General features: G+C 45.8%; 1 protein-coding gene across 1 annotated transcript in view; it reads left to right on the top strand.

The window, feature by feature from the left end:
* Positions 1-25,203, top strand: part of hspa9 (heat shock protein 9) — a 40,213-nt gene extending 15,010 nt beyond the window's left edge. The window contains exons 4-17 of the mRNA XM_072511937.1: positions 114-295; positions 399-523; positions 875-948; positions 6,754-6,860; positions 9,576-9,738; positions 11,775-11,867; positions 12,770-12,979; positions 13,334-13,561; positions 13,756-13,860; positions 17,074-17,191; positions 17,470-17,564; positions 17,925-18,017; positions 18,142-18,282; positions 24,045-25,203. Of these exons, the coding sequence (XP_072368038.1) occupies positions 114-295; positions 399-523; positions 875-948; positions 6,754-6,860; positions 9,576-9,738; positions 11,775-11,867; positions 12,770-12,979; positions 13,334-13,561; positions 13,756-13,860; positions 17,074-17,191; positions 17,470-17,564; positions 17,925-18,017; positions 18,142-18,282; positions 24,045-24,119 (1,809 nt within the window). The 3' untranslated portion in view covers positions 24,120-25,203. The remainder of the gene's footprint in view (positions 1-113; positions 296-398; positions 524-874; positions 949-6,753; positions 6,861-9,575; positions 9,739-11,774; positions 11,868-12,769; positions 12,980-13,333; positions 13,562-13,755; positions 13,861-17,073; positions 17,192-17,469; positions 17,565-17,924; positions 18,018-18,141; positions 18,283-24,044) is intronic.
* Positions 25,204-25,724: the final 521 nt, after the last annotated feature.

Here is a 25,724-nt window from a genome sequence, read left to right as displayed (position 1 = left end):
GACATTTCTGTTTTTAAGATCCTGACCACTAAATGAATTTGTAGTGGCTGGGTATCATGCATGTGTGTTCCTGTTGCTTAGATATTTTTCATAACTGTTGCATTGTGTTCCAGGTACTTGAAAATTCAGAAGGTACCAGAACAACTCCTTCTGTAGTTGCTTTTACGGCAGATGGTGAACGTTTGGTTGGGATGCCAGCGAAAAGACAATCTGTAACCAACCCAAAGAACACTTTATATGCCACAAAGCGCTTAATTGGGCGACGTTTTGATGACACTGAAGTACAGGAAGATATGCAAGTTTAACATTTAAACAAATTATTATTTAAAATAAAACTTCCAAGATTAATGTTTGATTCTCCTACGGTGAAAATTCATTTTTCTTTTTATAATGTGCAGGAAAAATGTGCCATATAAAATTGTGCGTGCCTCTAATGGTGATGCTTGGGTGGAAGCTCATGGGAAAATGTACTCTCCAAGCCAAGTTGGGGCATTTGTCCTGATGAAGATGAAGGAAACAGCAGGTAGGAACAATAATGGCACAGGACAGCTTTGAACTTTTTCAAGTTAAGAGCTTTCTAGGTGTTTACAAATTCAAGTTAAAGATTTTGAAGTTTTTATTCAAATTGGTTACATTTTTCCAGACATTAGTGCCATCAGTGGGTATGATTAATCTGTGTTAACTACATGACTAATAATACCATTGGTCCATGCTGCCTCCATCAGGAATCAATTTAATCATACATTCTCAGTCAAAGTTTTTAGGGTCGTGAAATCTGTTCGGAGGCCTGGTTTGTACGTGCAATATTACTAAAGTGGATATGGATTCAATTATTTTGCATTTAATGATTCTGACATCAATTTTCTGTTTGTAGAAAGTTACTTGGGACAGACGGCAAAGAATGCTGTTGTTACAGTTCCTGCATATTTCAATGACTCCCAGAGACAGGTAAAATCAAAAGTTGTACAAGTACTTTTGTTAATTTGGTTGTTTTTTACCTGATGCATTTATAGTCTGCAATTTTTAAGAAATCAGCTTTGGCTAAGTTCTGTTGTGGCCTGAACTGACATCAGAGGGAAGTAATAAGAACCTGTGTTTCTGGCAGGGAGTCTTTGCTATGCTTCATTAGTGTGAATACATCCTTAATGTTGTCTTTCAATTGTTACATAGCTACAGTATTGGAACAACTACTGTAAATTGAGACCTTAAATATTGGTGGCTCTTAATGCCAGTGTGAAAGGAAACTAAAATTACAATATTACAGTGGCAACAATGACCTATTGGATTTGTTTAATGTCACGTGTACCGAGGTACAGTGAAAAGTGTTTTTTTGCGAGCAGCGCAAACAGATCATTTAGTACATGAAAATAAAAGAAAACACGTAATAGGGCAACATAAGGTTCACAATGCAAATACAAAGAACAAAGAAATGTACAGCACAGGAACAGGCCCTTCGGCCCTCCAAGCCCGTGCCGACCATGCTGCCCGACTAAACTACAATCATCTACACTTCCTGGGTCCGTATCCCTCTATTCCCATCCTATTCATGTATTTGTCGAGGTGCCCCATAAATGTCACTATCGTCCCTGCTTCCACCACCTCCTCCGGTAGCGAGTTCCAGGCACCCACTACCCTCTGCGTAAAAAAACTTGCCTCGTACATCTACTCTAAACCTTGCCCCTCTCACCTTAAACCTATGCCCCCTAGTAATTGACCCCTATACCCCGGGGAAAAGCCTCTGACTATCCACTCTGTCTATGCCCCTCATAATTTTGTAGACCTCTATCAGGTCGCCCCTCAACCTCCTTCATTCCAGTGAGAACAAACCGAGTTTATTCAACCGCTCCCCATAGCTAATGCCCTCCATACCAGGCAGCATTCTGGTAAATCTCTTCTGCACCCTCTCTAAAGCCTCCGCGTCCTTCTGGTAGTGTGGCGACCAGAATTCAACACTATACTCCAAGTGTGGCCTAACTAAGGTTCTATACAGCTGCAACATGACTTGCTAATTCTTATACTCAGTGCCCCGGCCAATGAAGTCAAGCATGCCGTATGCCTTCTTGACTACCTTCTCCACCTGTGTTGCCCCTTTCAGTGACCTGTGGACCTGTACACCTAGATCTCTTTGACTTTCAATACTCTTGAGGGTTCTACCATTCACTGTATATTCCCTACCTGCATTAGACCTTCCAAAATGCATTACCTCACATTTGTCCGGATTAAACTCCATCTGCCATCTCTCCGCCCAAGTCTCCAAACAATCTAAATCCTGCTGTATCCTCTGACAGCCCTCATCGCTATCCGCAATTCCACCAACCTTTGTGTCATCCACAAACTTACTAATCAGACCAGTTACATTTTCCTCCAAATCATTTTTATATATATATATATATACTACAAACAGCAAAGGTCCCAGCACTGATCCCTGTGGAACACCACTGGTCACAGCCCTCCAATTAGAAAAGCATCCTTCTATTGCTACTCTCTGCCTTCTATGACCTAGCCAGTTCTGTGTCCACCTTGCCAGCTCACCCCCTGATCCCGTGTGACTTCACCTTTTGTACTAGTCTACCATGAGGGACCTTGTCAAAGGCCTTACTGAAGTCCATATAGACAACATCCACTGCCCTACCTGCAGAGGACCCAGGCTATCTACACACCCTTCTCCAGACTCAACGCCGGCATCTCCACATCATGGTTACCTGCATCAATCATCTTCGTGACCTCCTCGAAAAACTCTTATCAAGTTAGTGAGACACGACCTCCCCTTCACAAAACCATGCTGCCTCTCTCTAATACGTCCATTTGCTTCCAAATGGTAGTAGATCCTGTCTCGAAGAATTCTCTCCAGTAATTTCCCTACCACTGAAGTAAGGCTCACCGGCCTGTAGTTCCCTGGATTATTCTTGCTACCCTTCTTAAACAGAGGAACAACATTGGCTATTCTCCAGTCCTCCGGGACATCCCCTGAAGACAGTGAGGATCCAAAGATTTCTGTCAAGGCCTCAGCAATTTCCTCTCCATCCTCCTTCAGTATTCTGGGGTATATCCCATCAGGCCCTGGGAACTTATCTACCTTAATATTTTTTTAAGACACCCAACACCTCGTCTTTTTGGATCTCAGTGTGACCCAGGCTATCTACACACCCTTCTCCAGACTCAACATCTACCAATTTCTTCTCTTTGGTGAATACTGATGCAAAGTATTCATTTAGTACCTCGCCCATTTCCTCTGGATCCACACATAGATTCCCTTGCCTATCCTTCAGTGGGCCAACCCTTTCCCTGGCTACCCTCTTGCTTTTTATGTAAGTGTAGAAAGCCTTGGGATTTTCCTTAACCCTATTTGCCAATGACTTTTTGTGACCCCTTCTAGCCCTCCTGACTCCTTGCTTAAGTTCCTTCCTACTTTCCTTATATTCCACGCAGGCTTCGTAGCCCAGCCTTTTAGCCCTGACAAATGCCTCCTTTTTCTTTTTGACGAGGCCTACAATATCTCTCGTTATCCAAGGTTCCCGAAAATTGCCGTATGTATCCTTCTTCCTCACAGGAACATGCCGGTCCTGAATTCCTTTCAACTGACACTTGAAAGCCTCCCACATGTCAGATGTTGATTTGCCCTCAAACATCCGCCCCCAATCTATGTTCTTCAGTTCCCGCCTAATATTGTTATAATTAGCCTTCCCCCAATTTAGCACATTCACCCTAGGACCACTCTTATCCTTGTCCACCAGTACTTTAAAACTTACTGAATTGTGGTCACTGTTACCGAAATGCTCCCCTACTGAAACATCTACCACCTGGCCGGGCTCATTCCCCAATACCAGGTCCAGTACCGCCCCTTCCCTAGTTGGACTGTCTACATATTGTTTTAAGAAGCCCTCCTGGATGCTCCTTACAAACTCCGCCCCGTCTAAGTCCCTGGCACTAAGTGAGTCCCAGTCAATATTGGGGAAGTTGAAGTCTTCCATCACCACAACCCTGTTGTTTTTACTCTTTTCCAAAATCTGTCTACCTATTTGCTCCTCTATCTCCCGCTGGCTGTTGGGAGGCCTATAGTAAACCCCCCAACATTGTGACTGCACCCTTCTTATTCCTGATATCTACCCATATAGCCTCACTGCCCTCTGAGGTGTCCTCTCGCAATACAGCTGTGATATTCTCCCAAACCAGTACCGCAACTCCGCCTCCCCTTTTACATCCCCCTCTATCCCGCCTGAAACATCTAAATCCTGGAACGTTTAGCTGCCAATCCTGCCCTTCCCTCAACCAGGTCTCTGTAATGGCAACAACATCATAGTTCCAAGTACTAATCCAAGCTCTAAGTTCATCTGCCTTACCCGTAATACTTCTTGCATTAAAACATATGCACTTCAGACCACCAGACTCGCTGTGTTCAGCAACTTCTCCCTGTCTGCTCTGCCTCAGAGCCCCACTGTCCCTATTCCCTAGTTCTCCCTCAATGCTCTCACCTTCTGACCTATTGCTCCCGTGCCCACCCCCCTGCCATACTAGTTTAAACCCTCCCGTGTGACACTAGCAAACCTCGCGGCCAGGATATTTATGCCTCTCCGGTTTAGATGCAACCCGTCCTTATATAGGTCACACCTGCCCCGGAAGAGCTCCCAGTGGTCCAGATAACGGAAACCCTCCCTCCTATACCAGCTGTTTAGCCACGTGTTTAGCTGCTCTATCTTCCTATTTCTAGCCTCACTGGCACGTGGCACAGGGAGTAATCCCGAGATTACAACCCTAGAGGTTCTGTCTTTTAACTTTCTGCCTAGCTCCCTGAACTCCTGCTGCAGGACCTCATGCCCCTTCCTGCCTATGTCGTTAGTACCAATATGTACAACGACCTCTGCCTGTTTGCCCTCCCCCTTCAGGATGCCCTCTACCCCTTCGGAGACATCCTGGGACCAGGGAGGCAACATACCATTCTGGAGTCTCTTTCACGTCCACAGAAGCGCCTATCTGTGCCCCTGACTATAGAGTCCCCTATTACTATTGCTCTTCTGCGCTTTGACCCTCCCTTCTGAACATCAGAGCCAGCCGTGGTGCCACTGCTCTGGCTGCTGCTGTTTTCCCCTGATAGGCTATCCCCCCCGACAGTTTCTAAAGGGGTATACCTGTTCGAGAGGGGGACAACCACAGGTGATTCCTGCATTGACTGCCTGCCCTTTCTAGTGGTCACCCATTTCTCTGCCTGCACCTTGGGTGTGACCACATTTATATAACTGCGATCTATGACGCTTTCCGCCACCTGCATGCTCCTAAGGGCATCCAATTGCTGCTCCAACCGAACCATGCGGTCTGTGAGGAGCTCCAGTTGGGTGCACTTTCTGCAGATGAAGCCATCCGGGGCGCTGGAAGCCTCCCGGGACGCTGGAAGCCTCCCGGACCTGCCACATCTCACAGTCAGAGCACTGCACCCCTCTAACTGACATAGCGTCAATTCAAAGTTTTTTTTTAAATTTTTTTAAAAGTTACTGTTAACTATCTGTTTCCTAGCACTATAAATGCGAAAGCTAAATATAGTACTCTCCGATTTCTGGCTTAGATACCCCTCTAAATTATAATTAAGTAATTATGTTTAATTAGTTACCAATGCTTAATTTTTTAAATTTAGTGTAGATTCCCAACCAGCCACTCAGGTCACAGCTTTTCTGTGATGTCAGTTCAGTTTCCCCCCCGACACACACATTGAAAAAGGTATAAAAGTAAAAATCACTTTCTTACCTTCTTACCTTACCTTCTGAGTGTCTTAGATGTTCTCAGGTTCTCTCCCTGACAGAGACTGCTCCTCCTCCTCCGAACGGCTCCCGAAACTAGGCCGCGATCTTTTAAAATCTCCGCTCTGACTCGCAGCTCCTGTGCTTTTTAAATCTCCCGGCTCTCTCTCCTCTCGCGCTGTTTTCACTGTCCCGGCTCACTCGCCTCTCGCGCTGTTTTCAAAGTCCCGGCTCACTCTCCTCTCGCGCTGTTTTCAATGTCCCGGCTCACTCTCCTCTCGCGCTGTTTTCACTGTCCCAGCTCTCTCTCCTCCCGCGCTGTATTCACTGTCCCGGCTCTCTCTCCTCCCGCGCTGTTTCCACTGTCCCGGCTCTCTCTCCTCCCGCGCTGTTTTCACTGTCCCGGCTCTCTCTCCTCTCGCGCTGTTTTCAATGTCCCGGCTCTCTCTCCTCTCGCGCTGTTTTCACTGTCCCGGCTGTCTCTCCTCCCGCGCTGTTGTCACTGTCCCGGCTCCCTCTCCTCCCACGCTGTTTTCAATGTCCCGGCTCACTCACCTCCCGCGCTGTTTTCACTGTCCCGGCTCACTCAGCTCCCGCGCTGTTTTCACTGTCCCGGCTCACTCACCTCTCGCGCTGTTTTCAATTTCCTGGCTCACTCAGCTCCCGCGCTGTTTTCAATGTCCCGGCTCACTCGCCTCTCGCGCTGTTTTCACTGTCATCGGGTGAAGCATACAGGAGTGTAGTATTAATCAGGTCAGTCCATAAGAGGGTCGTTTAGGAACCTGGTAACAGCAGGGAAAAAGCTGCTTTTGAATCTGTTTGTGCGTGTTCTCAGACTTTTGTACCTCCTGCCCGATGGAAGAAGTTGGCTACAATTCTGCATGAAAGTGCTGGTTGTACCATGTTCAGCTCATTCCACGTTTACACTATATTGCTTTATTACTTCCGACCGTAAAACTGCACTAAAACAAAAATATGATGTTGTTTACATTTCAAAACTAACTGTGATGCTATGTCCATCTAGGCTACAAAAGATGCTGGACAGATTGCTGGGTTGAATGTTCTACGTGTCATCAATGAGCCCACAGCAGCTGCTTTAGCATATGGATTAGACAAGTCTGAAGACAAAGTGTATGTAAAGAGTAAAACTTCAAATTCATGAACATTTTTTAGGTTCTTGCTCAATACCAGTCCTTATTGCAAACTTTCAAAATGCATGTATCAGCTGTTTAATAAAAGCTGCTGCAGTTACTGCTACATACTTTACCATCAATAAAATGGCATGCTTTTCGTCCTTTGCTATCACTTTCAAAGTGGTGGATAAACTTGTAGTGTTGCTCTTGTATAGCCGCTGCCTACAATATGATATAACGTGGTTAGTAGAGAAGAGACTCTAGATCTTTTAACTGTAGACTAGCGCAAAACGTTTGTCCATTGTATGTCAAGTGGTAGAATTTGGATTCAGACCAGTGATTTCTGGAACACTAAAGAGGAAATTTCTGAATGGCTTTGTGAACTGATAACTGCACATCTGGAGGGTCATCCTGTTGATCAGAGCTGATGCAGTGAGTTTAAAAAGTAGGCAAAATGTTCGAATATTTATGGTTAGATGAGGTGCTCCAATCTTTGTGATCCTCTCAATTTACAAATGGGAAAGATATGCATAATTCTTTTTCAAATTGTACCTTGAATTTTGAGCCAAGTGGCTAATGACCTGTTAGATTTAATATAAATTGTGGAAAATAGTCTTCAGATTTGTGATGGCTAGATGTATGTTGTTTTTATCGACTCCACAAAATGCCCAAAGTATTGACAGCAAATTGAATTAGAGATAATCTGGTGGAAAACGCTAGTAATTGGTTGCGATGTAGGGTAGTGATTATGGGTGTGTTCCCTGATTTGTGTGGGCCTCATCTTTTTAAAACACAGATCAATGATTTAAATGAAGGAATAGAAGGTTGTAAATCTCAAGCTTGCATTAAGCTGAAAGTTGCAAAAGAACATAGCCTGGGTGGGAAACAGATGGAGTTCACCGAGAATAAAGGTTCACTTTAGATGAGAAGGGCAAATCTAAATACTTAGTTACTGCTGAGTGTCTAATAACTGTGGAGGAACAAGAGGATTTAGGCCCTAGCACTGTCAGTGAGGTGGGAATGTTGATAACAGTGAGATTCCAAGGTTGAAAACAGTGCAAGTCAATGAACTGAAGACAGACCTTAAGGGATGTGTGCCTTCAGGTCACGATGAGAAATGGGAGGTGTCTGTGCTGCAATTATGTTCACCACTTGACCACCTGACTCTATTCGTCCCTGGATCACTGCTGTAGCCAGCATCGAAAGATGCAAAGACTCGCATAAATTGATAAATGGGCAGATTAAATTGAAGTCGGCATTGGATGCTTCCTCTCTGCTGACTGGAAAATCTGGGTTTATATTTCAGTTTGTACAGCACATATTCTAATAGTATGTTAATTATATTGTTATGCTACCTAGGTGAATGGCATTGTTTAATTAAGTGTTTTGAGCACATAATAATAGGGGTCATGTGAGTAGAGAGGACTATTGAGACAAATTAAAGTCTCATGACAAAGGAAAGCTTTGTGTCTTGGTTTCAACTTCACAAATCCGCTTGGATCCTTTGTCAGTTTTAGGCACCGAGTCTCAGGAAGGGTGGAATGGTCTTGGAAGTGGGGGCAGTGTAGATTAACCAGAATGATACCAGGGCTTGAAAGTGTTAAATTAGGGGGACATTCCCTTGAGTTTAGAAGGTTGAGAGATTGTTTTGAGGCACTTAAAACGAGTAGAGCAAATACAGAGAAACTGTTCCCTGTGGTGCAGGACTCCAGAACAAGGAACTTAACCAGAACTGCCAGGTTGGGGTACTTTTCTTGACAAAAGAGCAGGGCGAGTGGTGAATTGATGGAGGTCTTTATCAAAATTATGATGAGCTTGATAAGGTAGATGTCAAAAATGTTGACCTCACTTTTGGAGCAGTCCAAAACTAGGGACCATAAATATCAGTTGGTTTCTGATTAATCCAGTAAAAGAAATTAGACAAAACTTCTTTATTCAGTTATTGGCAGATAGAATTTAGACCAGTGAATATTCTAAATTTCCTTTGTGTACAGAGTGTTTATTTGAATGCCTGTAAATTTGTTAGCATGGCACACGCACAAATATGAGAATCCCGTTCCTCTACTTGTCATCTGCACGGCCTCGATTGCACATCTGTGCAGCTTAGGAGGAACATCGGTTGAGGCAAATAGCATCAGTGCATTTATAGGCAAACTAGATATGTACGTGAAAGAGAAACGACTAGCAGAATCTGTTGATTGGCATATGAGGTGGTTCATGTGGTACCTCAGCAGGGACATTGACCTATTAAGCCAACTCGCTCTTTCTGTGCAAGTGAGGGTATAACACAATTGGAGCTGAACTTTTAGAAATTAAATTGGGATGCACTTTTATCCCCCCAAAATGATTGAAAATCTAGGGCTAGATCCTCCAAATAGCTGTGGATGTCAGATCAGTCACGTTTTCAAGACTGGAATGTATAAAATTTTATTAGATGAGAGTAGCAAGGATAGGGAGTTGGGTAAATGGAGTTGAGGTACCCATCAGCCAAAATCTTAATAACATGGCCTAATCTGTTCACAATAGTTGTAATTTGAAGAGAAGAACCTGTTTTAAAAAGCAGAATAGCTACATTTCCCATGCTAACTATCCTTCACCCAAGTTTTAACTGGTGCTCACAAAGTTCCAGTTGAATTGTATATAGTAAAATTGTAAACAAATAACTGGTAATGAGAAGCTTTCATTGGGCTTGTTTGGTTTCTTGCTTCTGCAGCATTGCTGTCTATGATCTGGGTGGTGGTACCTTTGACATATCTGTGCTCGAGATTCAGAAAGGAGTCTTTGAAGTAAAGTCCACAAATGGGGATACCTTCTTGGGAGGTGAGGACTTCGACCAGGCCTTACTCAAACACATAATCAAGGAATTCAAGAGAGAGGTCAGTATTAACAAAAGCTTAGTATTTTAAAACTTATTGGGAAAGGGATTATGTTTTGCATTGAGTTAGGTTTTCTTTTTATAATTTCACCAAGAGATAATGTAACTTGTACTATAATTATTTTAACAGTCCCTTGTCTAAGTGAAGCATGAGGCCTGATAATCCTGAGACAAGTTGGCCATCTTTTTGCCTATGCGCAGTTTAATTTGCTTGAAAAGTGCCCCAGGCATCTACTCCCCAGAACTTTTCCCATCCCTCCCTGTAAAAGAAAGTTTAATGGTATTGCATGTCTTTTTAAAATATATTTTATTGACGGTTTCATATTTAACAAATATTAAACTGAACTACAACACAACTGCGAAAAATATTCGAACATGGTACACTTGTCGCATTAACACGAGAAATTAGCGAGATAGAAAAATACCCAACAAGAGATCATCTAAATCCAAATCTCTGCCTCTTTCCCCCCCCCCCCACCCCCCCCAATTAACTCAGAATGATAATTAACTCTTTGAAGCATGAGATAAATGGCTGCCACCTCGGGTAGAATCCCTTCTCCGATCCCCTGACGGTGTACGTGACCTCCAGGTATAAAAAGTCCATAAGGCCACCCAACCAGTCCAAGGCACTAGGTGGATGCTCCTCATCCCCGCAGAACCCACCTTCAGTGAGGCAAAGGTGAGCGCATCCGCCCTCACCCCAGTCCGCAGCTCCAGTGAGTCCCACACCCCAAAAATGGTCCCCAATGGACAAGGTTCCAGATTAATTTTAAGAACCGCTGACATGGTCAAAAGCTCAACATCTTTGGACAAAACCAGAACATGTGGGTATGGCCGGCCCACAAGAACACTGTTCCCACCTGAACTCCACACCATCAAAGAACCCACTAATCCTACTTTTGGTTAGAAGAGCTCTATGAACCACCTTGAGTTGCATAAGACTGAGCCACGCGCAGGATGAGGTGGAATTTGCCCTACAGAAGGCCTCATTGCACACACCCTCGTGTAAGATGGGTCCCAACTCCTCCTCCCATTCCGCCTTTACCCGATCAAGCGGGCAAAAATTCCAGTGAGGTGGTCCGCTCATAGATGTTTGAAATCCTTCCCCCAGCCCAGTTCTTGCAAACCGTAAGATTTTCTCCAACAGGGAAGGCTGTGGCGCTGAGAGAAACTCCGAGCAAGCCCCGCAGACTTAAGTTGCGCATTTGAAAATATTGAAATAAGTGTCACCCTGATGGTAGGGATTTCCTGAGACCTCCTCCCAACTGGCAATCCGTCCCTCTATAAACAGGTCTCTGAAGCACTGTTAGCTCCTTCCTTTCCCACGCATTAAAAGTTGAATTCAAACCCGATGGCAGAAACAAACTTGCCATTTATAGGAACCAATAGTGATATGGCACTCGGCTTGTAATGCCTGAACTGCCTCCATACCTTCAAGGTGGAGATCACCACTAGGTTTGAGATGTATCTCATTGGAGCGAGTGGGAGTGGTGCCCAAATGCTTGACCCTCTACACAAACTGGCCTCCATCCGCCCCCAAATGGTGTCCGATTCTCTGCACCACCTCAACACCTTCTCCGTGGGGTAGTGCTAGACGCCTCCCCCCTTCAAACTGCCGGCCCCTCTGGAGGTACACACTGCAAATTCTCAGACCCCTACCCGCCCATATAAAGGAATTCACTAACTTGTTCGCTGTAGCAAAGAACGATATAGCAAGAAAAATAGGAAGGCATTGGAACAAAAATAGAAACCTCAGCAGAATGTAGTACTTATTGTTGAATAACCTATCTCTTCATGGACCTGGGCAAGTATTTGAAAGCTAGTTTAGCACTACATTTAACTGCTTGAGCTTATTACCCACCATAATTTAATCATGAAGCCCTGCCTTCTCAACCTTGCCCCTCGCCTGAGTTATGATCGTCAGGTTAAACCACCACTAGTCAGCTCTCCCCCTCAAAGTGGAAAGCAGCCTATGGTCATTTGGGACTATGGCGACTTTACCGTAGTTCATTCTTAAGGGTCTTATTTAATTTTTAGTCAGGTGTGGACCTCACCAAGGACAACATGGCACTACAGCGAGTGAGAGAAGCATCAGAGAAAGCCAAGTGTGAGCTGTCTTCATCCCTTCAGGTCAGAATACATTTTCCATGGTAATAATTGCATTGACGTTCATTATGGAAACTAATTTTTTCATCTCCTTTTCCTCGTTTTGCAAAGAACTATATAAAGGATGCGTTATTTGTAAAAGGGTGGCTGATAATTATTCAGCTTCTCCGATGTATAAGTTACTGAACCATTTTTCTGTTTATGTGAAATGATAATTTTGGGAACTCGTTTGCAGGGTTTTAAATGCAAAGGAAAGAGGTAAATATTTTTAAACTGGAGGTTATTGGAAACTTGGATGCTAAAATGGTGCCCCTGTCCTTCTCCAGTTAAAGGATGAATTACCTTGGAAATAGAAATCTATATCTACATATTTGTATTCTTTTTGTGGTTCTGTTTTTTTTACTGGTCTTTTCTATGCATATTTAAAGTATTTACTGGGTACAATTTGATGCATACCTTCAATGCTTCAGTCCCCCTTCATTCCCCAGGCCTGAATGACAAATCTGACCTTGAATGCTGGGGAATATTTGTTTCATTGTTGAGTGTGTTTCCTGTGTTAAAGTAAGTTGTGGGCAGTCTCCAAAACTAATTTATTCTGGATACGAGTACGTAGCACAAAACTGTTAATTTTATTATTAATTGCCACTCTTACTTGGGGAATTTGCAGTGTGATAGGTATGAGAAATGTAAAATGTCAATTAAATGGGGATGGCTCTTCAGGTTTTGGGTAGAGACAGAATAGATGATAAAAGTGTTGGTTGCTATTTCAGCAATAATATCTTAAGTTCATGTATCTCATTTGTCATTATTAATTTATCACTTAACGCCTGCATGAAGGTTCTCCTAAAGTCGATTATTCCAGTCGTGCGTCTGTGAGAGCATGTGTTCTGTTCTTAGTGCTGAATGTTTCTCTTGTATTTTATCAGACCGACATTAACCTTCCTTATTTGACAATGGATGCTTCTGGACCAAAACATCTGAATATCAAAATTTCTCGTGCTCAGTTTGAGAACATTGTTGCCGATCTCATTAAAAGGACCATTAATCCCTGCCAGAAAGCCATGCAGGATGCAGAGGTCAGCAAAAGTGACATTGGTGAGGTGATCCTAGTGGGTGGAATGACCAGAATGCCAAAGGTAAGTGACTTAAAGATATTTGGGACAGTTTAGGAGAGTTCATGCATAGTTTAGCAAGAACGTTGATCTTCAAGTGATGAAAATTGGGGTGAAAGCAAGTCAAGCATAGAACTTTAAGCTGTACTTTGTTTAAATTCATCTCACTAGGTATTACAATAGTGTCAGGACTGGAATTCGCTGCCTTAATTTGTATAAATATTTTGGCTTGACCGTAGATCACATACTCATGCAAACAGTAAAGAATTTTATTTTGTGATTTTTTTTTTTTTTTTTTTTTTTTTTTTTTTTTTTTTTATTTTTTTTTTAATAATAAATTGCTTTTTAAAATCCTGTTCCATGCCTTAATTTCTCCAGGTCCAGGCAACTGTTCAAGAACTCTTTGGTCGTTCCCCAAGTAAGTCAGTGAACCCAGATGAAGCTGTTGCTGTTGGTGCTGCTATTCAAGGTGGTGTGCTTGCTGGTGATGTCACAGATGTCCTGCTGCTTGATGTTACACCCCTGTCACTAGGTATTGAGACCCTGGGTGGAGTTTTCACCAAACTCATTGGCAGGAATACTACAATTCCAACAAAGAAAGGCCAGGTATAAATGTTAAGCAATTTTAATAGGGTTATCACATAGATTGTGTTCTCTAATCAATAATAATATTTTGAAGTTGACATTCTTGATAATTATACCAACTTTGGTGCCAAATATGTTTTAAAACTCTGGCTTTAATATGTCGAACACCCAGTTATGCATATGCCTGATATGTTGGCTGCTTGTGTGAATGACAGGTCTTTTCTACGGCCGCTGACGGACAGACGCAGGTTGAGATCAAAGTGTTCCAGGGAGAGCGGGAAATGGCAGCTGACAACAAGCTACTTGGACAGTTTACATTGGTGAGTTCTGTTGAGATCCATCAAACCTGCCTTGACTGCACAGTAGCTTTTTGAAGTCGGGAATTTGATCCATATTTCAACACCTTGGTTCTGAAAACTGCAAATGAGGCTAAATAGTTTAAAATACCAACCAGAACACGTGGTTTCACTCCACTTTGCACAGCGTATTGAAAATTGTTGAAATACCCAGTAATCACGCGACAGATTTACAGCTGAATCCAGATTTACTTCTATGCAAACATTTGGATGGGTTTGTTCCAAAAATGCAGTATAATTCTCAGACGTTAGTTACAATTGCAGCATTACCAGAGGTTTGAATGCCTGAGAATCAGCCATGTATACTACAACTTCCTATACTGACAATTTCTTTGTACAGAAATGCACAAAATGAAGAAAATGAGATATTCCTACATTTCAGTTGAATATTTTAAGGCCAGCCAAACTTTTCTTCTAAGATATTAAGAGATATGGGGTAACAGCAGCTTTTTAAATTATTTCACGAGATGTGGGTGTCACTGGCTGGGTCAGCATTTGTTGCCTATTTGTAATTGTCCTTGAGAAAATAATGGTCAGCCACCCTCTTGAACCGCTGCAGTCCATGTGGTATACACACTAGTGCTGTTAGGGGGCGTCATTCTCCGACCCCCCGCCGGGTCGGAGAATCGCCGGGGACTGGCGTGAATCCCGCCCCCGCCGGTTGCCGAAGTCTCCGGCACCGGATATTCTTATTCTACGGGGGCGGGAATCGCGGCGCGCCATTTGGCGGGCCACCCCCCGCGATTCTCCGGGCCGAAGTCCCGCCGATAAATTGCCTGTCCCGCCGACGTGGATTAAACCACCTTTTGAACGGCGGGACAAGGCGGCGTGGGCGGGCTCCGGGGTCCTGGGGGGGGCGATCTGGCCCCGGGGGGTGCCCCCACGGTGGCCTGGCCCGTGATCGGGGCCCACCGATCCGCGGGCGGGCCTGTGCCGTGGGGGCACTCTTTCCCTTCCGCCTCCGCCACGGTCTCCACCATGGCGGAGGCGGAAGAGACTCCCTCCACTGCGCATGCGTGGGAAACTGTCAGCGGCCGCTGACGCTCCCGCGCATGCTCCGCCCCAAGATGTCATTTCCGCGGCAGCTGGCGGGGCAGCAAAGGCCGTTTCCGCCAGCTGGCGGGGCGGAAATTCCTCCGGCGTTAGCCTAGCCCCTCGGCCCCCAAAGATGCGGAGCATTCCGCACCTTTGGGGCGGCGCGATGCCTGTCTGATTGGCGCCGCTTTGGGCGCCAGTCGGCGGACATCGCGCCGTTTCCGGAGAATTTCGCCCAGGGTCTCTGACTGAAGGAACGGCAGTATATTGCCATGTCAGTATAGGGTGTGGTTTGGAGGGGACCTTGCAGGCAGGTGATGTTCCCATGCATCTGCCACCCTTGTCTTTCTAAGTCGTGGAGGTTACGGCTTTGGAAGGTGCTGTTGAATGAGAAAAGGTTTTGGGGTGTTGGGATTAGTCACCCCATGTTTGCTTGATTTACAGGTTTTTTAAAAAACTATTTTTATTCTCCTTTTTCACATTTTCTCCCAAATGTACACCCACCAACAATAAACAATAATCAGCACCAAATATGTCAATCCCCATAACAATAACAACGATCCCATCCTCCCACCAAACCCCAAACATTAGCCCGCACGTTTACATAAACAAATGACAAAAAGGAATCGGGGATCACCCATAGTCACCCTTGCACACACAGCCCCCCCAAAAATGTTCGATGTTATCCAGTTCTTGAAAGTGCATAATGAATAATGCCCATGAATTGTAGAACCCCTCCGTCCTTCCCCTCAGTTCAAACTTAACCTTCTCAAGAGTCCAGAATTCCAACAGGTCGTCCCCCCGCCACGCCAGGGCACAGGGTGGAGAGGCTGCTCTCCATCCCAACAGGATCCGCCTTCGGGCGATCAACGAGGCAAAATCTACGATATCTGCCTCCGTTTCCAACCCTGGCTGGTCCGACACCCCGAATATTGCCTCCCGGGACCCAGGTCCAGTTTCACGTGCACCACCTTAGAAATTACACCCCGAATATGGCCTCCCGGGACCCAGGTCCAGTTTCACATGCACCACCTTAGAAATTACCCTAAAAACCTCCTTCCAGTAATCCTCTAGCTTTGGACAGGACCAAAACATATGAACGTGATTAGCGCACCCCCCCCCCCCCCCCCCCCCCCAACACACACACACACAACGCTCACACACATCTTCTACTCCTTCAAAGAATCGGCATCCTCACCCTCGTGAGGTGTGCTCTGCATACCACCTTCAGCTGTATCAGCCCCAACCTCGCACACGAGGTGGAGGTGTTTACTCTCCGGAGCACCTCACAGCAGAATCCCTCCTCTATAACCTCTCCCAATTCTTCCTCCCACTTTGCTTTAATCCCTTCCAGTGATGCCTTTTCCTCTTCCAAAATAGCTCCGTACACTGCTGACACTACCCCCTTCTCCAGTCCCCCTGTCGTCAGAACCTCCTCCAGCAATGTGGAGGCCGGTTCCTCCGGGAAGCTCTGTATCTCCTTTCTGGCAAAATCTCAAACCTGCATGTATCTAAACATTTCCCCCTGCTCCAGCCCATACTTGGCTTCCAGCTCCTTCTTCCTGCAAACCGACCCCTAAGAAACAAATCTTTTAGTGTCTTAATCCCCTTCTCCCATTTCTGAAAATTTCCATCCCACCTCCCTGGCTAAAATCCTGTGGTTCCCCCGTTTCGGCATTTCCCTTGACCCTGCCCCAACCCGAAGTGTTGGTGAAACTGCCTCCAAATTCTCAATGAAGCTATTATTACCAGACTCTCTGAGTATTTCCCCGGAGCTATCGGGAGCGGCTAGTACTTTCAGTCCCGAACCCCTGCACAAACTCCTCCATTCTGACCCACTGGGAATCAACCCCTCTGACCCAGCTCCGCACCGTGTCCACATTTGCCGCCCAGTAGTAGTACATCAGGTTCGGAAGACCCAAACCCCCTGCCTGCCTTCGCCTCTGTAGCAGCACCTTTCTCACTCTGGCCACCTTCCCTCCCCATATGAACGAGGTAATCCTTCCCTCAATCTCTCTGAAAAAAGCCTTTGGCAGGAAAATCGATAGGCATTGAAAAATAAACTGAAATCGCGGCAACACATTCATTTTAACCTGCTTGATTTACAGTTAAGTGGACTGACTTTATTGGTCCTTTTGGTAGGTTGGGATGCCACCAGCTCCCCGTGGAGTTCCACAGATTGAAGTTACATTTGATATTGATGCCAACGGTATTGTTCATGTTTCTGCAAGGGACAAAGGCACAGGTCGTGAGCAGCAGAGTAAGTATTGACTCGGATTGTCATGGTTCCCAGCACTTTTAGTAAGCCACACTTAAGCTCATGCTCATTTGATATTGATAGTTTACAAAAGAAAGGATTTCTCTTCAGCAAAGGAATGTTGATATGAAACTTATTAATTTTTGTAGTGTGGAGTCTTGTCATGTATAGAATATAAGAAAATTGAGAAGCGACCGTGGCGCACTCTATTGTCTTAAGTGAATTTTCGTTGGATAAATGATTGTTTGCACTTAAGTTTTGAAACTTATTTTCAATTCCAGTTGTCATCCAATCATCTGGTGGGCTGAGCAAGGATGATATTGAGAACATGATCAAAAATGCAGAAAAATATGCTGAAGCAGACCGGAGGAAGAAGGTATAACATCAGTATTATTAGTGGGTGTGTGGAAAGAAAGAGATTCGAAGAAGGTCATGAACAATTTGAGGCCGACATTTTGTATAAAGTGACTATTTAATTTATATTCTTAAGATCACTAAATTGCAGAATCTTAGCAACAGCTCTACATTACTTAAATTTGGAGAAGCGATTGTGCAGTTATCTGTCCTGTAATTAAAGTTTATATTAATTGTGAATACTTTTGGTAACTAAAGAAATGAGTGGTTAAAGCACCCTACTTACTGTACCTTGCATCAAAATTGTAACCAGTTAGTTAATTGGAGGCTAGAGCAGGTGTTCTGTACAAACAGATTGATAAATTCTGTCGTCTCCCCACAGGAAACTGTTGAAGCTGTAAACACTGCTGAAGGAATTATTCATGACACGGAGTCCAAAATGGAAGAGTTCAAGGATCAGCTTCCAAAAGAGGAGGTACGAGTTTGGGATTGCAGACTGTGAAGTGAATTAAATCCCAGAACAAAAATCAGTATTGTGTTCAAAACTGATACTTTGATGTGAATGTCATTTTCCTTTTGCTTGGTTTTGTTTAAACCAGTGTGACAAATTGAGAGAGGAGATTACAAAACTAAAGGAGCTGTTGGCTCGAAAGGAATCTGAGACTGGCGAAACCATCAAAGCAGCAGCATCCAACCTACAGCAGGCCTCACTGAAGCTCTTTGAGATGGCTTACAAAAAGGTGAAGTATTAGTAGTTATCAGGTTAAAAGAATCTTTAGCAAAAAAAAGTAGAATGTTTACTAGCCAGCTGTAGTCTAGTAATTCTTGCACATACATTCCATTTTTTAAAAGGTGTTGGCCCATAACTTTCTCAGAGTGGCAAACACAGGTGAATTACCACTCTGGGCGGACACTTGCCTTCACTGGAATTCCAAAGCCCCTGTCTCACGGACCTTCCTCACTCAGGCTGGGTGAGACAGGAAGAGGGAAGCACACCCACTGGCTGCATCAGCATGGTGTGAATGGAATGAAGTGAGGAAACACTCGGCCCCTTTTTACTGCTGTAGTCAGACCTGGGGTAGGGAGGAGGGGGTGCTCCATGCGGGGCCATTTCTGGGTCTTTTAAAAATAGTTATTCACTTAAGTGCCTTTTCTTTCGTTCTAGCCCTTTCATAGTAACTGAGGGTAAAACTTGCAGAACCATCCAAAGTTAGCGATTTAAATCGCTTTGTTGGGACGGTTCCCAACGCAGCACAGTTGTCCAGGGGTAGTTATCCTTTCTGGATAATTGTCAGGTAAACCCTTACCTGGAAACCTCAGAGTGATTTCCCCCATGCATCATATACCCCCAAATGTGACCTTGGTGAGGTGGCAAGTTATGGTCCATTATATGCAGCTGACCAACTTCCATTTTTTTTTCAATAAACATTTTATTGAGGTATTTTTGGTACAGTAACAACAAAATAGACAATATACATGACACCATAAACATAGTGCAAAAGCCGTTGACCTTTCATACAGGTCATATTACCCCCTACTCTAACCTAAACTACTATTCTCCCCCCCCCCCCCGGTGTCTGCTGGCGATTAATTTTCCGCAAAGAAGTCGACGAACGGTTGCCATCTCTGAACCCTAACAGTGAACCTCTCAAGGCGAACTTCATTTTCTCCATACAGACAAAGCTAGCCATGTCCGATAGCCAGATCTCCGACTTCGGGGGCTTTGAGTCCCTCCATGCCAATCGTATCAGGGCTACCAGGGAAGCAAAGGCCAGCACGTCTGCCTCTTTCTCCTGGATTCCCGGATCCTCCGACACTCCGAAAATCGCCACCTCCGGACTCAGCGTCACCCTAGTTTTTAAAACCTTGGACATGACGACCGCAAATCCCTGCCAAAATCCCCTAAGCTTTGGACATGTCCAAAACCTGTGAACATGGTTCGCTGGTCCTCCCGCACATTTTGCGCACCTGTCCTCCACCCCAAAGAATCTGCTCACTCGGGCCACTGTCATGTGAGCCCGGTGAACGATCATGAACTGTATCAGGCTGAGCCTGGCACATGTTGTGGACGTTTTTGACTCTACTCAACGCGTCTGCCCATAGACCATCCTCTATCTCACCTCCCAGCTCCTCCTCCCACTTGAGCTTCAGCTCCTCGGTCTGCGTCTCCTCCAACCCCATAAGCTCCTTTTATAGATGTCCGAGATTCTCCCCTCCCCTACCCACCCTCTGGAAATTACCCTGTCCTGAATCCCCCTCAGCAGTAGGAGCGGGAGGTTGACACCTGTTTACGAAGGAAATCTCGTACCTGCAGATACCTGAATTTGTTTCCCCTTGCCAGCCCCAACTTTTCCTCCAAAGCCCTCATACCCGGAAATCTCCCCTCTATGAACACATCCCCCATCCTCTCAATCCCCGCTCTCTGCCAAAACCGGAACCCCCCCATCCATACTCTCCCGGGGCAAACCGATGATTATCACAAATTGGGGCCCAGACCGATGCTCCCACATGCCGCCTCCACTGGCCCCAAACTCTCAGGGCCGCCACCACCACGGGGCTGGTGGAGTCCCGTGCCGGTGGGAGCGCAGAGGCGCTGTTACCAACGCCCCCAGACTGGTGCCCTTACAAGATGCCGCCTCCATACGCACCCACGCCGACCCCTCCCCACCACCCACTTCCTGATCATGGCTATATTAGCCGCCCAATAATAGTTGCTAAAATTTGGCAGCGCCAGCCCACCCTCACCCCAACTCCGCTCAAGCATTACCTTCCTTACCCGTGGGGTCTTGCCCGCCCAGACGAAGCCCGTGATCACCCTGTTGACCCGCTTAAAAAAGGACCGCTGAATAAAAATGGGGGACATTGAAATACAAATTAGAACCTTGGGAGGACTGTCATTATCACCGTTTTGCACCCTCCCGGCCAGAGACAACGGGAGCGCGATCTGCCTCCGAAAATTGTCCTTCATTTTGTCCACTAGCTGGGCCAGATTCAATTTATCCAGCCAGTCCCATTCCTGCGCCATTTGGATGCCCAGGTACCTAAAACTACCCCCTACTGACCTAAACGGCAGCTTTCCCAGTCGCCTCTCCTGTCCCCTCGCCTGAACCACAAACATCTCACTCTTTCCATATTTAACTTATACCCCGAAAACCAGCCGAATTCTCCTAAAATCTTCATGATTTCTTCCGTCCCCTCTACTGGGTCCGAAACGTACAGAAGCAGATCATCCGCATAGAGCGAAACCCTGTGCTCCCCCCCCCCCCCCCCCCCCCCAGCCCCTTGAATCTCTCAGAGCAATTGCCAACGGCTCTATAGCCAGAGCAAACAACAGTGGGGAGAGGGGGCATCCCTGTCTTGTCCCCCGGTACAGTCTAATATAGTCCGAAGTTGTCCTGTTCGTCCGTACAATTGCCACAGTAACCTGACCCAGTCAATAAAGCCCCGTCCGAATCCGAGCCGTCCCAGTACCTCCCACAGATAATCCCATTCTACCCGATCAAAGGCCTTTTCTGCATCCATTGCGATCACTACCTCAACCTCCCTACCTTCTGGGGGCATCATGATCACATTTAACAGCCTTCTTACATTGGCCACCAACTGCCTATCCTTAACAAACCCCGTCTGGTCCTCCCCAATAACGTCCGGAACACAATCCTGGAGGACAAGATTTTGGCCAGCAACTTGGCATCCACATTCAGCAGGGAGATCGCCTGTAGGGCCCACACAACTCCGGGTTCTTGTCCCGCTTAAGAATCAGCGAAATCATTGCCTGTGACATCGTCGGGGGCAGCCTCCCTCTTTCCCTTGCCTCATTGAACATCCTTAACAAGACTGTCCCCAGTATCCCCGAGAACGTTTTATAAAACTCCATTGGGTACCCATCCGGACCCAGGGCCTTGCCCGCCTGCATGGCCTTCAAGCCCTCCACGATCTTTTCCAGTCTAATTGGGGCCCCCAGCCCTTCTACCCGCTCCCCGTCCACCGTTGGGAAATTCAGCCCCTCCAAGTAGCACCTCATCCCCTTCGGCGTTCCGACCTGTACAGCCTGCTGTAGAAATCCCTAAACGCCTTATTCACCCCTACCGAATCACCAACCAGGTTCCCATCTCCGTCCTTTACTTTGCCAATCTCCCTAGCTGCCTCCCTCTTACGAAGCTGCTGTGCAAACATTCTGCTGGCCTTTGCTCCATGTTCATAAATCGTCCCCCTCGCCTTTCTCCATCTGCCAATGAGTCCCACATCCAACCTCCAGTGCAGGTGCTGGTTACTGTCTTTACTAACCAGCAGGTCAACCCAGTGTGAAGCATGGTCTGAGATTGTAATCGTCGAATATCCCGTGTCCACTGCCCCAGCCAGAAAGGCCCTGCTCAAAATAAAGAAACCAATCCGGGAGTACACTTTATGCACGTGTGAGTAGAAGGAGAACTCCTTCACCCTCGGCTGCCGAAACCTCCATGGATCTCCCCCCCCCCCCCCCCCCCCCCCCCCCCACATCAGCTCCATGAACCCTCTTAATTCCTTTGCCATTGCTGGCACACTGCCCATTTTCGAGCTTGACCGGTCTAAGCCCGGGTCCATAACTGTATTGAAGTCCCCTCCCATGACCAAACTGTGCGGGTCCAGGTCCGGTATCTTTCCCAGCATCCTCTTTATAATCATCCCAATTTGGCGCATACACATTTACTAATATCACCTGCACTCCCTCCAGTTTCCCACTGACCATAATGTACCGACCTCCCACGTCCGAGACTATTCTACCCGCCTCAAACACCACCTGCTTATTGATCAGGATCGCGACCCTTCTAGTCTTTGAATCTAGTCCCGAGTGAAACACCTGGCTGACCCAGCCTTTCCTCAGTCTAACCTGGTCCGTCACCTTAAGGTGCGTCTCCTGCAACATTACCAAGTCCGCCTTTAATCCCCTAAAATGCGCGAACACACGTGTCCTTTTGACCGGCCCATCTAACCCTCGAACATTCCAGGTGATCAGCCTAGTTGGGGGGCTCAGCTCTTCTCTTTCCCCCCCCCCCCCAGCTGATCAGTCATCCCTATTTTTAGGCCCGCCACCAGCCCGTGGTCCCCGCCTCCACCGGTCCATCCCAAGGCAGCCCCTGACCTCTGCCCCTCCGCCCAAGTCCCTCCATCGTCAGCAGAACATTCGCCCCCCCCCCCCCTCCCGCCAGCAACAACACCTTGTAACCCAATCACTTTCCTAAACCAAACATATGCACACACCCCCACTGCGCTTCCGAGAGCTAGCTCACCCAGCTAGCTTGGTGGTCCCCATCTCCGGCACCAGATAGTCACCCACCTATTGTTCTACTCCCCCACCCTCCCCCTCGTTCATGCAAACAAATTCCAACATCAAACAATCCCCACACAATTGTCCAACAGAAAATCACCAAGATCAAAACTAGCACACCATCCCCCAACAGTGCAAATGAAAACCTAAACTCGCCCAGCTCTACTGCTGGTTCCAACTCCATACAAACGGCACCCCAAACATCTTCCATAAAACGCAAAACGAGAAACAAAACAGAAAAAACAAAAACATGAACGTTGCAGCCAAGTTCAAAAGTTCTCAGTCTTTCACCGGCCCTTTCTTTCTTGCAAAGTCCAACGCGTCCTCAGGCAACTCGAAGTAAAAGTCCTTATCCGAGAACCTGTGGAATCTCACCACCATAGCCCTCGGGGGGCTATGGTGGTGGTGCTATTCGCGGCTTCTTCGCAAGTGCTCTGTGAGCCCTATCCACCTCCAAGGGCCGGCAGAATGCCCCATCCCCCAGCAGCTTCTCAAACACTCCTGCGACGTATGCCCCAACATCCGTTCCTTCGGACCCCTCCGGGAGCCTGACAATTCTTAGATTCTGCCGGCAGGACCTATTCTCTAGGTCCTCCACCTTCTTCAGGAGCTTCTTTTGCTGGTCCCTCAGCATCCCCACTTCCAGCTCCATCGCAGTCTGATGCTCCTGCTCAGCCAGTGCCTTCTCCGCCTTCTGGATCGCCCGATCCTGGGCATTCAATCTGAGCTCCAACCGCTCGATCGACGCTTTTATCGGGTCCAAGCAGTCCCGTTTCTGCATAGTAAAATACTCCTGGGTGACTTACATCAGCTGCTCCATAGACTGCTGGGTGGACAAGCCAGAGATTCGCCCCTCTGCCATGCTGTCTCCTGTTGCAACTACAGCCCAAATCTTCTCTGTCTTTTTGTTTCTGCCCTTGCAAACACTTCTAGTCCTTTTCTCCTTGCACCGAACTGGGAATTCAGTGCACCGAACTGGGAATTCAGTGGAGAATTGCCACTAATTGTTTTACAATTCAAGTCCGTTAAAAAATCGGTGGAAAAGGTCCAAAAGTCTGACCAGAGCAGGAGCCACCAAATGTGCGATTTACTCCTTCATAGCTGCCACCGGAGGTCGACCAACTTCCATCTTAACCATAAATTTGAAATGAAACTTGGAGAATGCATGATGATAAAGTGCTTTTTGTTGATTTTCAGATGGCATCTGAGCGGGAGAGTTCAGGCAGCACGGATAATAGCGAAAGTGGAGACAAAAAGGAGGAGAAGCAATAAAATGCCTCAAAGTAATTGTTTTAATGAACTGGCAGAAAGCTAACCAGCTTGGGAGTGGCCGAGTCAAGAGAATTATTCTCCTGAGCGAATTTGCACGACAGTCATTCTCGTACTGTATTTTTGCAGTATCCTATACATAGTTTCTCTTTATAAATTCCAAGTATCAGCATTGAGTCTATGTTTTAACAAGTCTTGTCAGATTTGTTGCCATTCATGTAATGTAATTCACCATGTGTAATTGCTGATAAGAGCTAGACTTTATGGTAGAAGAAATAAACTTAAGGTTTGCAGCCAATTTTGATTGTAATTTTCAATATATGATGAGTTACTTTTCCGTTTGAGATCACATTGAAGTATATTAATTCATTTAATTTATCTCTGGCTATGTCTTCACACAAATGCAGATGGAAAAAAAGTTTTGGAAACATCCAAGAATTCTGGCCTTTCTGGAGTGGGTGAATTCCTGTGTAGAGCAGACTTTTTGGTGACTTACAATTCCAACTGCAAAATGGCTGGCAGCATTTACTTGCCACTAAATATATAGCTAGACAGATTTTGGCAGGGACTTGTACAGAAAAGATGAAAAGAATGGCTGTAAATGTCTGAAAAGCAATGAAACTGCAAATGTAGTCAGCACCTGAAAATATCACAATATGGCAGCACCTTTTTCTGTTCATTACTGGTTATCAGATTAACTGGAGGATGCTGGTGGGAGTCAGCACTGATTTAATGGATGTTTAAATCTTGAGCTGCAGTCTCAGCAAGCTGTGACGGATAGCTATCTAATTGCTGCACTCAAGTGGTGAAGGTGAAAACTTATTCAAGTAGTTTTGAGTTTGTGGATCCCATCAGTAAGCTGCATATATCTTTTAAGTTCTTGATGCATTCTGCAGTACAATATTCTTGGAATTTACTTCATTTTCATTCTGATTCATATAAATGATGTTGAGTCTGGAGGGGAGAGGATCACTCCTCTGGCTGTCCTGCTCCAGTTAATGGAGTTGTGAAATTTAAACTAAATTTCCCACAGCGGTCTCAGCCGTGTGATTTTCTTTTTTGAATAAAACTTAAAAGGTGAAATGTCCGACCAGTCTTTTATGACCTTTTTTTGTATTTGTTCTGATTTAAACTTGGGTTTCTTGATTTTGTGGTTGAAATGGAGATGGTTTACTAATTTATATTATATTAGTCATTAATTTCCCTGTCTCAAAATCTAGCTACCTTCAATTGCATTTGGTAGACCAGTAGATCACCAAATTGTGCTCACGTATGCTTGCGTATCACACCTAGGAGTCACTATGATGGAAGGAAATGGCAACACCTCCTGTGGGCTATCATGCCGGTGGCAACAGATGTCAACTTGAAAGCAACAATGTACAATGACACTCAGTATCTTCATGTGTGGCACTTGTGACAAAATCTGCCCCTCAAGGATTGACCTCTTCAACCACCAACAAATCTGCACCCATATGAAAACATACCATCTGAAACCAGCTGCTTGCTGCATGCCCATCATTTGTAGATGGAAGGTGCTGGAAAAGTTTTTTGTGCATGTTTGTTGTGCCATTTCAAAATATATTATAATTCCATTGGACTGAAATTGGC

This window comes from Scyliorhinus torazame, chromosome 7 (assembly GCF_047496885.1).
Source record: "Scyliorhinus torazame isolate Kashiwa2021f chromosome 7, sScyTor2.1, whole genome shotgun sequence".
Classification (NCBI taxonomy): Eukaryota; Metazoa; Chordata; class Chondrichthyes; order Carcharhiniformes; family Scyliorhinidae; genus Scyliorhinus; species Scyliorhinus torazame.
This window is presented reverse-complemented; position numbering and strand designations above follow the sequence as displayed.